The 14677-nt window shown below is 23.9% G+C and overlaps 2 protein-coding genes across 2 annotated transcripts; one reads left to right on the top strand and one right to left on the bottom strand.

Annotated features, from left to right (window-relative positions):
- Positions 1-905: 905 nt before the first annotated feature.
- Bm6257 (Uncharacterized protein) lies at positions 906-4261 on the top strand (the record flags this gene model as incomplete). Its single annotated transcript, XM_043076417.1, has 5 exons — positions 906-1272; positions 1567-1792; positions 3229-3427; positions 3805-3882; positions 4148-4261. The coding sequence occupies 5 exons, from the start codon at positions 906-908 to the stop codon at positions 4259-4261; spliced, it is 984 nt and encodes a 327-aa protein (XP_042932351.1).
- A 1451-nt stretch (positions 4262-5712) lies between these two features.
- On the bottom strand, positions 5713-11112 carry Bma-tba-8 (FRG1 protein homolog, putative; the record flags this gene model as incomplete). The annotated part of the gene is made up of 12 exons (XM_043076416.1): positions 5713-5769; positions 6088-6279; positions 6399-6471; positions 6562-6659; positions 7067-7237; positions 7760-7867; positions 8249-8399; positions 8908-9041; positions 9266-9414; positions 10168-10252; positions 10573-10728; positions 11098-11112. The coding sequence occupies 12 exons, from the start codon at positions 11110-11112 to the stop codon at positions 5713-5715; spliced, it is 1389 nt and encodes a 462-aa protein (XP_042932350.1).
- Positions 11113-14677: the final 3565 nt, after the last annotated feature.

Genomic DNA, 14677 nt, shown 5'->3' with positions numbered 1-14677 from the left:
TATTTGCATGCTAAATATGTTGAGAGTGATAAATCGTGCACAAAATATATTGTTGATATGAAATAATAAAAAAATCTGGGGATAAGATACAAAGGGAAAATTAAAATTTTCTCTCTTTCCCTCTATTTTGGCTTTTTTCTATTTAAATATCAATTTAATACAATTTAGTACATACTCTTTAGTATTGTTCTTACAGATAAAAAATGTACAAAAAATTTTTATTTGCTTTTATTATTCCCATTATTTATTATTAATGTTATTATAATTATTATATATATATAACTTCAACGTTTTTTCTTTTCAGTATTTGTTAATTCAACTATACCCCATTTTATTATTTCATTCAACTACTTACATTTCAGTACACTTTCATATTTTCTTATAATTAACGTTATTATGTTCATTATTATTGTCATTATTATCATAATCTTTTTCCTTCTCTCTTATTGTTTTATCATTTTTTCTTTTTTTCTCAGCTGTTTCATTAGTTTTCAAAAATTTTCAAATTTAAATTTACTTGCGCAAATTCCTTTCATCAACCATACCAATTCAACACCAAACTCAAACAGATAGTTCAACACAAATGATTTAATTTCGACTGATATTTTAAATATTTCATTTTAATAACAAATCATCGGCAACGTTCACAATCGTTCTGTCATTGTCGAATAATCATAGTTTGCTCTGTGCCCTAAATTATTGCAATCAGATAATGTGAGAGTATTTATTTGTTTGTTTAATTAATTAATTGACAGTTAATTAATCCAATTATTTAATTTTTTTGCAAAAAAAAGATAAAAGGGAAAACTTGCATAATATTGCTTTTTTCTGACATATTTTAAATAATCGATTACTAAAGGTTATATTTTGCTTCTTCAAGATCCCAAAGATATGGTCAAAATTTAATGCGACAAGTGATTTTGATATTGTCGCGACTAATCGCAACTTGTCGCAAGCAATGGTTATCTAATAACACTACGCGATTTATTCTTGGTATTTTAATTGGCATTCTACTTGGATTTTGTGTCACATTTAATTATGAAGATGAAACTGCTACACAATCCATTTTAATAAATCAATCGAGACACTTTACTTCGATCAATTTAAATACTTCAATTCTGTCTGATATTCAAATACAGTGCATTATATTCATCCATCCCAATCAGATATTTAAGCGGAAATATGTCCAAACATTGCGTGACACCTATACCAAACAATGCAATCATACTGTTTATATAACAAATTCAGAAGGGATTCGCCGTAATTTCTCAGGTAATTCATTATTATTACTATAATTATTACTATTATCATTACATTATTATTATCATTATTACTCTTAGCATCTATTATCACCATCATTTTCCATCATGACTGTTGTATTATATGCAATAAAATAATGAAAATATAAGTTTGGACTCACTAAATTAGAAATTTTAATTTATTTTAAATGTGTATTGAAGTATTTCAGCTAGATTACAGAAAAATTTGTAACTTTATTAAAGTCTCACATAGCAAACAAATGCTGTTCCTTCTTTTTTGAATTTACTTTATTATATAGTATTGTAGAAGAGATTAATGTTGCATTTGTAAAAACGAAGAAAACACAATATCATTGGGATTTATATCGCGAAATTATCAAATACTCCACAAAGTATAATGAACAACAGAATCAATTTTGGACAATTATTAGTGATGAGCAGACTTTTATTGTTATGGCAAATTTACGACGGCTTTTGTCAGCACTGAATAATTCACAACAATCATTTATATTAGGAAGGATATCTAGCAAAAGGTAGTTTAATTTTATTTCAAATGGTTTTTAAATTTTTCTTTTTAACTGAACTTATGTGATTAGAATTTTAAGAAAAATTGATTAGAAAATTGAAATTTAGAAATCATATTCCATATATGTATATATAAATTTGTTATCATCTTTTCCGTAGTATTTTTGATTGAAAAAAAGGCAGCAAGAAGTTATGTGATTTTTTCTCTGCGAGCTTTTAAAGTGGGAGTACATCGCTTTTTTTCCTGTGTGTTTCCAAAATTTCTAAATGCTCTCAAAACAATAAATTACAATAAATGTTAATTTAGCAGCTTTTATTCTTATTATTTCCAAGATTTTACTGATTGATTTCAATTTTAAAGTTAATCTCATTTTTCAACTATTATCAATGACCTATAATGATTATAGCAACATTTTCCTTTTTATTAAAATAATATTTTAAAATAATTTTTATCATACTTTGTCTTTTATCATACATTCATAACATCTCACATTATATTCATTTATTGCATTTTGAAAAATAATAGCATATTTCATTGGTTGTTACATTATCAAATGATTTAATAACTAGTAAATTTCGTAAATTCATTTCCTTTTTTTCTTTCTCTCTCTCCCTCTCTCTCTCTCTCCCTCCTCCCTCCCTCCCTCTCTTTTTTCCTTTGCTTATAAAGTAAAACAAGACATCCGTTACGTTATGTCTTCGTTATTCACTTCTTTTTTTCCCTTCAGATCTTTTCTTGCAGCCATAATTTCTTTACTATATAAAAAAAAAAAAATTACGTTAGCAATTTACAAATGACATTTTAAAATTATTAAAATAATGTCTTGAGCTAAAACAATTATTTAATGAGTTTTAAATTTGTTAAGTCACAATTTGATTTTGTTACAAAACTTTTCTAATTTAATTTCAGTTTTGATTAAAAAAAATTTTGATTTTCTTTGCTTGCATTAGTAAATATTATACTTTATAATTAACAAAGATATATAAGTAAAGAAGAATAGTTGAAACTGCAGAAAGTAATATCACGAAAACATACTAAAGTCATTACATATCATGTCATATCATTATCACTACTAGATTGATCTATCACTATCAGGTTTATTTTTTACTAACAATTTGCACATTGTGTTTGTTTATTACTAATGATAAGATTAGTTTATATTGCCATATTTACTTATCGTCTAGTGTTATCATAATTACGATTTTTTTCTTATCACTATTACTATTATTATCAATTTTTTATTATTTGTTGCTAAATATTATAATCATATTTATTTATTACAAATATTATCCAACATGTATATTTGTCACTATCAATTACTATCACTCATATGTTATTGATTAAATTTTATTACAAGCTGTTATTATCATAAATTATCAATGCTACTTCCAATAATTGTTTAAAAAGCAAAAACTAAAATTAAACTTTCTTACAACTTTCTAGAAATTTCCGTTCATATTTATTCCCATGGAATATTTATACAACAATTCTACCTCAAGCTGGCATCGTTTTTTCCCGCACTGCTCTCGACCTTATGGCTAATGATAACTGTTTTGGATGGTTATCACCCCGTGCTACAGAACGAGCACTGATGCGATGTAGCAATCTAATGAATGTACAACTTGTTGATCCAATTGATAAGGTTATCATGTGTAAATATTTCATTAGGATATTACTAGTTAATCTATATAAATGCTTTTAATCATATAAAGAATGAAATAGCTAAAATGATAAGACTATCATTTATTTGACTATTTAGTATATTAAAATATTATTAACTTATTATATCAGTGCTTTAGAGAAAAAATTTAATGAATGCATAATTCATCTAATTGATAACATATCATACATCTATTTAAGCTATTATCCATTTATAGTATCATATGCTTTAGGAAGAAAAATTAATCGATTTAAAACTTATTGATCTATCTGATAAGATTAATCATAAAATGTTATCATCTTAGAATATTATTTTTTTGAAAAAAGAAATGCTTGAATGAAATTTTAGCAAATTTACAGGATGGAAAGCATTTGTTTATCCCAAATGGTTTCAATGAATTAATTGCAGGCAGTGAATTGGATTTTTCAAAAAAAATGGTTCTTTATTTTTTGTTTTTTAACCTAATTAATTAGGAATTTTATTCAGCAACTTTTAAAAATTTCAATTTAATAATTATACCTATTTGTTGTAACATAATCAATTTTCATATAATGATAATAAACAGTTATGATTAATTCTATTATTCAATTATTATGTTAAAAAGTGTATTTAATTAATGGAACAGTTTTTAAAAATTGCTGAAACTCAAAAAATTCATCAATTATATTTTAATTTATTATTAATTGTTGCATCTGTTTTTAGCAGAATCCTCTTTATTGCTGCAGTGATCAAGGCATATCATTCGGTGGTTTAAATTATCGTGATCATCGAATTTTGGATTATACAACTAGCACAATCAAAGTGTTTGGTTATTAAACTTTTTAATTTAAATTAACATTACTAATTACATTTGTTGTTAATGGTTTTTCATTAGTTTGTGATATTTGATGACAATACCAAATGAATGTGAATAATTGGTAATCAATGCTATAAAACATTTAATTATATGAATCTAAAGAATTTGAGTTTTGAAATGAAAATGAGAAAAGGAAATAAAAAGTTGATAGAATAATAAAAATTGAAATTTGCTAAATATATTTGTTATTTGGCATGCATATATTTTCCATTTCAAACTTTCACATTAATCCATTCATACTACAAATATATTTTTTTTTTTAAAAAGTTATTTGCATATTATTTCAGTTTACTTATTTAAGACCTTTTTAAATTGGTTTTCTTAGTTTAATATTTTACTTTTGCTTATTTTAATTTCCCTTTTGCCATTCCTCTATTTCCTACTCCAACAAATGGAAAAACTATGTGTAGACAGAAGACACATAAACACACACATTCACACATGCAAACACATGTATGTAATGAACCGGACGGAATATTATTCCGAATTAATAGGTTGTCCGAATTACATAAATTGATTGCATATTGGAATTGTTTCGTTTATTACTTAACAATATTCTATTCTTTATTTTTTGCATAATTATTCTTAGACTTACTTATCATTTGTTATCATTATTCAGGTGCTTCATTATCAATACCTATTTTATTACTCTGTACAACTGTGCATTCTTTATTTATCCTATTTATTTTCTTATTTATGACTTTTATTATGCTCATACATTTTCTCTCCTATCAAATATGCTGTAAAGCTTATGATGACAGTTGATGGTGACACTTTTATTTATTGCTATTTCAACTGCTTTCTTATTCTACTATTTCGTTTACTTCATTTCATCTATTGTTATTTCTTATTTGAATTTGTTTACTTTTTTCTTTACGAACGTTTCAGAACCTCAGAATTTCTTATCAGAAATGCAGTTATTGAAACTGAGATGATAGTAGTGATAGTAATTTTCATTTTACTTTTATCTTTTAATACATCTTAAAAAAAAAAAAAAAAAGAAATGAAATGAACGTATTCTTTTCTTGAAAAAAAGATGAAATTTTGATTAGGTTGTTATCAGAAATTGTTTTTTTTTTTCTTTTTTTGCATTTCATATATGTATTTAGTAAGAGAATTATTAATAAATACAACAGAAATTATTAGTTACTATAAGTATTAATAAGTTTGAGTAAATTATATAATTGATATTTGAATAAATCAAAAAATTTAATCATCCAAAATTATTATTCATTAAATATTTTTAATGTTGCTCCAATTACTATGCAAATAACTTTAACATTATTGTTGTTTGTTTACAATGATTGTTATATTATGGGAGAAAAGTGATAATTTATTGCTATATAATAAATGTATAATTTAAAATGTTACACAGTATTTTCTTTTTTTTAAAAATATATTTGAGAAATTTTCAATATTCACTTTCTTCTTCATCATCATCGCTAAGTGCTGCCGAATCTTTGCTAACCTATAATACAAATTTCAATTATTGCTAAAACAACTAATTATATAAATATTGTCTAAAAATATTTGAAGCTTACAAAATCTAATACCTATCGAATAAATGAAAATATTACTAATACAATTATGAAATATATCAAATTCATCTGTTTATCAATCATTTTTAGAAATTAATTAGTAATATATTACAATGTTTATTTTATAAAATTACTATTTCAACATTTTTGTTTTTTTTTTTTTTTTTTTTTTTGAAAAATTTTTATTAAAAATTGAAAGATTTTAAATGATAAAATTAAAATACTTTATCTTTTTAAATAATTTTCACCTCATCATAATCTCTTTCTAATGCAGCTAAATCTTCACGTGCTTCCGTAAATTCACCTTCTTCCATACCTTCACCAACATACCAATGCACAAATGCTCGTTTCGAATACATTAAATCAAATTTATGATCCAAACGTGCCCATGCTTCAGCTATTGCAGTTGTATTTGAAAGCATACAAACGGCTCGATGTACCTTTAAGTATTTAGCATATTTAATTTTTTGTTTAAAGCAAAAACAGTTAAGTTTTAATTTAGTAACTTTTACTCTAAACTAACAATTAAAATTTAAATTAACTACTTAATTAAGCTAACCTTTGCTAAATCGCCACCATAAACAACAGTAGGTGGTTGATAATTTATGCCAACTTTAAATCCAGTCGGGCACCTATAATAATTTTTAATGGATAAAAATGAAATATGTATTTATATACATATTTCAAAAAAAAGAATAATTAAAAAAAAAAAAAAAGAATACCAATCAACAAATTGAATTCCACGTTTTGTTTTAACCATGGAAATTGCAGCATTTACATCTTTTGGTACCACATCACCGCGATACAGCAAGCATACAGCCTACAATAATAATAGTGATAATAATAATAATAATAATAATAATAATAATAATAATAATAATAAGTAAATAAATAAATAAATAAATCTAGCTATTTCTAATAAACTATTAAGTTTTAGAGTGGAAAATTATAGAAAATTATGGAATTTTTTCTTTCTAGTTTTAATCCTTTTTCAAACAATTAAATTAATACAATTTTTCACATTAAAAGATATGAAGATAATAAAAATTTTTATTGATAAATTATTAGAAATAAAAGATTATAAGGATTCTTTGTTATGTTTAAAAATGTTTACTATTTAATGTTTTATTGGCTATTTTTTTTTATTACTTCATCACTTAATTGATAGTTTATAAAAGAAAAAATTTTAAAAATTTAAAAATAATTCTTTCTAAATGAATAATATACCATATATTTTCCACGCCTTGGATCACATTTCACCATTTGATTATGTGGCTCAAAGCATGTGGTTGTAATATCAGCCACACTTAACTGTTCATGATAAGCTTTCTCGGATGAGATGACAGGCGCATATGTCGCCAGAGGAAAATGTATCCTTGGATATGGTACTAAATTTGTCTGAAAGTACATTTAAAGTTTAATTTAAAGAAATTAAGCAAAAAATTTTTAAATAATTGTTTTTTTATTTTCACTGAGCATTTATATGTATTTTTTCGCTTTTTTTTGTCCTTTTTGATGATCTACTAATTCAAAAAAATTAAGTAAATGTTATTAAAATAGTTTATACAAATATATATTTTTAAATTTTTTAATTTTTTCCGCCTTCTGCAAATGTATTTTAAATTAAAAAAAAATTATTTTTTAATAAACTTTTTTTTTTTTTTTTTTGTATGTAACACCCGGAAAATAATAATTTATAAAACAGTAATCTCTTTTTTAAAAATTTTCTTTTCACTCGCACATTGAGAAATTTGCAATTATTTTAATCTATAATAATTCTAAGTCAAAAAGGTTTTTTTTTTTTTTTTTTTAACAGTTTCAATATATGTGGAATCTAAAGGAGAAGAAAATTTTATTTCCTTTTTAACTAGAAAAGAAAATCATAATTTTATTAAAAACGAAACTGAGGAAAAAGTAAACCTGAAATTCAGTCAAATCAACGTTTAAAGCACCATCAAAACGTAAAGATGCGGTAATAGATGATACAATTTGCGCAATAAGTCGATTTAAATTGACATATGATGGCCTCTAAAATCTTTTTTTTTGTTTGTTCGTTTTTTATACATAATTTTCTGTTAAATATTTAGGATGGTTAAAATATAAGTAATTAAGATTATCAATTTCAATTACCTGCGTGAAAAATTTTCTTTTCATTTGTTTTAAATATTTTCAAAATTTCCAAATATTTGCCAAACTTTTACTCTACCAAAAAATTAAAAGAAGAGAATAAAATTAATTTTTTTTCTCCCTTAATTTTATTTTCTTCTTTTTTCTTTTTCAATTGTCCAATTCATTGATATACGTTACGTTATATTATTACCAAATAATCATTAATGCTAAACAAAGAATTCATTTTTGCATCCTGTCATGTTACATTATACTGTCTCATAAGCATTAATAATATCAAACTTCAATATCGAGATTACGACGACAGATATCATAAATAGCTTCGTTATCAACCATAAATGAGCAATCAGAATGCTCCAAAGTTGTATGTGTGGTTAAAATTGAATTATATGGTTCGACAACAGCCGTAGATACTTGTGGTGCTGGATAGATACTAAAATAAACAATTGAACAAGAGATGACTGCATGAATAGTTTAAATATTAATTGATTAAAATAAGTTATTGATGAACTGAATAAAATAACGAATTAGGTTTATAGCAGATAAACATTCATATTATAATTTTTCAGTATATATATATATAATACATACAACAAATGTTAATTAATTAAACCCACTAATTTGTTTGATCAGTTAATTACTACCTACAATTAATCGGTAATAAGTCAAATGTTGTACAAATATTTCATTACAGTATTTTCACTTAATTGAACTTAAGTATGAAGTGATTTTTTCAGGTATGAAATTTTTGTTCCATCAAATTAATGAGCCATTTTACAATCTCAAATTAAGATAATTAAAAAAAAAAAACTCTTAGTTTTTGAAATTTTACAACAAAATTGAAAAATTGACACAAATTTGATTTGCTAACTATATTGCATAAAAAGATTAATAGTAAGAAAGCTCATAATATGCCAAGTTTGTAAAAAATTTTCCATTACCTAAATTCAAGTTTTGATTTTTTGCCATATTCAACGGAAAGTCGTTCCATTAGCAATGATGAAAATCCGGATCCGGTACCACCACCAAAACTATGAAATACCAAGAAACCTTGCAATCCCATGCATTGTTCTGTCTGAAAATACAACAAATTAATATTCAAATATGAATAAAATTTCTTATTTATAACTTATTTATAAATTTCTTATTTTACTTATTTATAAATTAAACATAATCGAAAAAAAAAAAGAAAAAAAACGAGACATGTAAGCATTAATTTAGATCAAAAAAAGCTTAATCAGTATTTATAGTTATTTAAAATAAATAAATAAGTAAAGACATATAAATTATAAAACAAACCTGCTTTCGAATCTTTTCTAATACAATATCAATATGTTCTTTACCAATGGTATAATGGCCACGGGCATAGTTATTGGCTGCGTCTTCTTTGCCACTAATTAATTGTTCAGGATGGAAAAGTTGCTTGAATGGACCACAACGAATTTCATCTGCATATTAATCACTGTTAACATATATAAATTAAATATAATCAAAAAAAAAACGAGTAATGTAAGCATTAATTTAGACCAAGAAAAGCTTAATCAGTAATTATAGTTATTTAAAATAAATAAATAAGTAAATAAAACATTAACCAATAAATTATTCTATTGCTCAATAATATTAATAATATTCTAAACGGTATGATGCATAATTCGTCAAGAATTTAGTTCTGTTATTTTAAGGATTTATAAAAAATTAAATTAAATTAAATATATTTATGCACAAAAAATTACTTTAATTGGCTAAAGTATTAAACAATATATAAGAATGTATTGCATGCATTAATGCATAAAATTTAAATTTTAAAATGAAATTTCGGCCTAATATTTAAATTTTGCTTAATAACTCTTTTTTTTTTTTTTTTTGGTTTAAAGATTTCATATGTTAGTAGAGAGACAAAAAGTGGACCAAACGGCCGCCACTAATTACAATAACTTTTTCATCATTATATTACAGTAATTGAATTTTCATTATTATTTACAGTAACAGCTCACATTTAGCCTTTTTCTGTTTTATTTGAAATTTAATCCAAACTTAAATTATTTATCATTACTTGAAGTTTAAGCAAAATTTATTGAGGAATAAAAATTTTCTTTTCACTCATTCATATACTTAATTTAATTGCACATACACAGTGTTTCATGGAAGAATGAGATAATTTGCTAAAAAAGAAGTAAATAATACAAAATGAAATATTTTACCGAGTACAGTAGGTTCTAAATCAATATAAATAGCTCGAGGAACATATTTGCCACCGGATGATTCTGAGAAGAATGTTGTGATTGACTAAAAATATGTTAAATTTTTTTTTTAAATATTTAACATTGATGAGATAAACTGGAATAGCATCAAATTTTTTGACTAAACAAGAAGAAAAATAATCAGAAAAGTGGAAAGAGAAGTTTTTGATTGACCAAGGATAATTAAATGATCTAGAACTAGCTATTAGAGTATGCCAATTGACAAAATAAGAACAATGAATGATTTTAGTTCGTTAATTTTACAAAATAAATTTAAACTAAAATTCGATATTTCTTAAAAAGAAAAGCAATTATTGAATTTTGAATATAAAACATAATAAAAACAAAATTTAGTGCGATATCTACCTGATTTTCCGGTTTTTGATTCTGTATTCCGGGTTCACTTCCTTCACTTGCAACTTTTCCATCTTTTCCAATATTGTGTTCTAAACAGTACAATTCCCAACATGCATTTCCAATTTGGGCTCCTGCTTGTCCAATATGTATAGAAATACATTCACGCTAGAAACGAATATATTTTGAATTATTTAATAAACTATGAGAATACTTATTAACTGATTAAATTGAATTATTAAATAGTTAATTAATAGCTAATTAACTGCAGGAAACATTTCCACTCTGTTTACTCTATCATATAATAAATCAGTCGTACAAAAATACAAACGATTGAAAATTAATTTTTAATGTTTCTAAAAAAAAAAAAAAAAAACCAATTTTAGCTGACTACTTGTTTTTGAGCAAAATATTAATAGATTTTCTCACATTTAAAAACTGAAAATGCATTTTGCTCTATTTTGACTATATTTACTATCAGTACATATCTTTTAGCTACAATAAACTATTACAAAAAAAGAGGAATACAAAAATTACCCCTTCACAAGGCATTGTCGTTTTTGACTGTCAAATATAACGTAATGTGACGCAGCGTAACGTAACGTCGTTGAATTTTAGCAATCAGCAATGTGATGAAGCGTAACGTAATGTCGTTGAATTTCAATTAAACTATAAAAAGGAAACGAGAAGCTAACGAATTCTTTTGTAATTCATTTATGAAATAAATTGTTAGTTAATGAATGAATGAATGGAAGCAAACTATAATTATTAAACTTATATTCATAAATTAAACATAAGTTATCTGTAGTCTATTTTTTCTCTTACCTACCATATTTAGTTCCTACCAACCTAGAAGTATAGGCACTGGAACAAAACGACAATACGACAATTTTATGAGCTCAAAAATTTCTCCTCCTTCATTTACACTCATTATTTTTCTTGTAACTTCCACAAAAAAAAAGGAAAAAAAAATTTCTATCATTTCATCGAAATAAAATATTTAAAATTTCGTTCAAGGCCTTTTGTGTAACTCTTCAATGAACAATTTCATTGTCACTTTATCAAACTGTATGAACGAAAGATGGTAATGAAGAATAGAAAGGTGGTAAATAAGGTCAGTAACAAATCGACATTTTCTTTAAAATGTATTATATATTTTCTCGTTTTAATAAAATTTGTCTCATATACATATAATATTTTTATTTAATTCCACCACTTTTTTTTTTAGTTTTTTCTTTTGCAAATTACAACAGAAATTGTTGAAAAAAAAGAAAATTACATTGTGAATAAGAAAAAGAAATTTGTAAAAATAATTTTTGTATATGTAGAGAAATTGCGACAAAGATTTTGCAGTAAAAATTATTGTCATTGTATCTAACAAATCTGATCTTTTCAATTTTTCATTTTTCTTCCTTTTGACCTTCAATTTCATTTTTAAAATGTCAAATGTTAAATATCATTTCTTCCTATCTTTTTCTTCAATGAAAAAAAGGAAAAAAAAAACTTATTTGAAACGAAAGATAATGCCTTCATACTTTGATAATAATCGCTCAATTTGATGTTAAAAAAATTAAGTGATACAAATTTTTTTATTGATAATAAGATAAAGTAATGTGGTAGAAACATATAAATTCTGTAAAGTTTTGTTTAATTTAATGCAAGCAAATATAAAAGGAAAAGTGAAAAAGAAACCTGATACGCTTTGATATTATTTATTTGTATTGCTTATGTTACAACAAAAGTTTTTTTTTTTAATCATTTTGTAGTTTGATTATATATTTAGTTTTATTATATTATATTTTATTATGTTATGTTTTAGTTTTATTATATATATATTTTATATTACTTTCTATTCAACATAACAATAGTACTACAAGCTATTGTAATGAAAGAGAAAAACTATACAATAACCGTAAACAAAAAGATAAGAAAAATACGGTGATCTTTCACAAACAAAAATTATAACAGAATACTATAATGTATCGTAAATATCAAATAAAAAATACTGTGACCTACCATAGACAGGCATCATAAAGAAAGGCATACGGTAGCCTGTCACAGAAGGAAGAGATACGGTAAGAGAATACCATATGATAACTTACCGTAATAATAAATGAAAAGACGCGTTTGATAATCGATCGTAGAAAGATGTAAGTATGCTTACTGTTAAAATGAGAACATTTAAAGTTTTGATGTAATGTATATTGAAAATAAATAAGCAAATAAGTGCTTCAATGTATGATGGATAAAGTTTAGATTTTTAACTGGAATTTATGCTTTCGCTTCATAAATGTAACTGAATGTATAATTTATATTACCTTTTATCATCTCGTTTTCATTGCTTAGTTTTAATTTATTAGTTTAAGAGTTTTCGATGATCATTCTCAAGATCTTTAAATACTCGAGAAAATTTGTTGAATATGTATTTGTGCGATAAACTACTGTTATACTTTGTGTTTAAGGATGTTATTATTTTTTACAATTTATTTCAAAATTATCGTTCTATCATTTTTTCTTTCAATTAACTAAAAGTCACTTTTTATTTCCATTACTTCCGCGTCATTTTCCTATTCGATTATATTAAGGCATTTTCAATTCCAATTATATTTAGTCTTGTGTTCCAATTATTTTATGACGGTTTCGATTTCACAATTCTTTCTTTTCAAATTACTTTGAATGCTTTGCTATAAATTGAATTTGAATTTGCAGTTTCTTTTGAGTGATGATTAAATGATTACATTATCATTTCATGAATTATGAATTTTTATTTTATTTAAAGCAATAAGCAACACATTTATTGAGTCAGTAAGAATATTTGATATATTTATAATAATATTAAAATAGCTTAGAAATTTCATTTCATGTACTTCTTAAAATGCATCATAATTCAGTTATTTTTATTATTATTATTATTATTTTTTCATTTGTTCATATGTTAAGCAATAACTAATTATTATCATATTTTATTTACCATGCAATTATTTGAACAATTTAAATTTTATTTGATAGTACAAGTTTTGTTACAACTTATTTGTGTACTCCTATGTTTAGTTTTATGCAAAAACTAGGTATCCTGTGCCAGAATTATTTATTTATTATTTAAAAAATAATTTTTTATTTATTGTTTAAATTAATCACGAGCAATTAATTGTATGAATAGTTTTTCATAATATTTTTATTATTACTATATTTATTTTGCTTCATATACTTTTTATAATGCTATTTAATTTCATATCTATCTTTTACCAGTTCTCGCACTTTATATTTTCATTCAAAAAAAACCGATAAATCATTTTATAGCTGTAAAATGTGTTTGTCCACATATAAGCTAAAACACTTCGCGGCTTAATTATCTTGACACCCAGTTAATTGCTAATTAATTATTAGATATAAAGCGAAGAAATTTAGTAAATAGATTTTGTTTAATCACTTTAATTAACTATATTATAACCATGATATGCAAAAGTAAATATCATCCAAATGAAATGGTCTCCGACTTCTATGGTTAATTTATTCGAGAATGCGCATACATAATATAGTTGCGCCAGTTAAAAAATCTATTTGCTCGATTTTTTTTTTTTGTTTAAACTAATAGTGGAATGAATAATTGCTTTGTACTATTCAATGAAATGCATCTTTAGACAATACAGAAGTAATCTGATCTTTTGACCGCTACAGTCACCCGCTGTGCATTGTCGCCAAAACTTTTATCATTGTATTTGTTAGATATCTTTGTTGCAGCAAATGTTTTTTTCATTCTAATCGACCCATCTCTTCCGTCATCACTCTTAAAGTAATTTATCATCTTCAGTTGGAAGTTTTTTAAAAAAAGGGTAATTAATAAATTGAGCAATAATAATAATAATCATAATAATAATGATAATAACAATAATAATAATAACAGTAATAATAATAATAGTAATAATAATAATAATAATAATAATAATAATAATAATAATAATTTTACATTATTTTGCATGATTTATATTGTGCATAATATAAATCATATAAAATTTGAATATAAAATGCAATATAAAGAAAATGAGAAAAATGAAATTCAATGATAAATTACAGAAAGTAAATGATGTTTAACTCTATTTAATATTTTAAAAGTATC

Source organism: Brugia malayi, assembly GCF_000002995.4.
Source record: "Brugia malayi strain FR3 genome assembly, contig: Bm_v4_Chr1_scaffold_001, whole genome shotgun sequence".
Lineage (NCBI taxonomy): Eukaryota > Metazoa > Nematoda > Chromadorea > Rhabditida > Onchocercidae > Brugia > Brugia malayi.
Note: the sequence above shows the minus strand (reverse complement) of the source record. Positions and strands in the feature narration are given on the sequence as shown.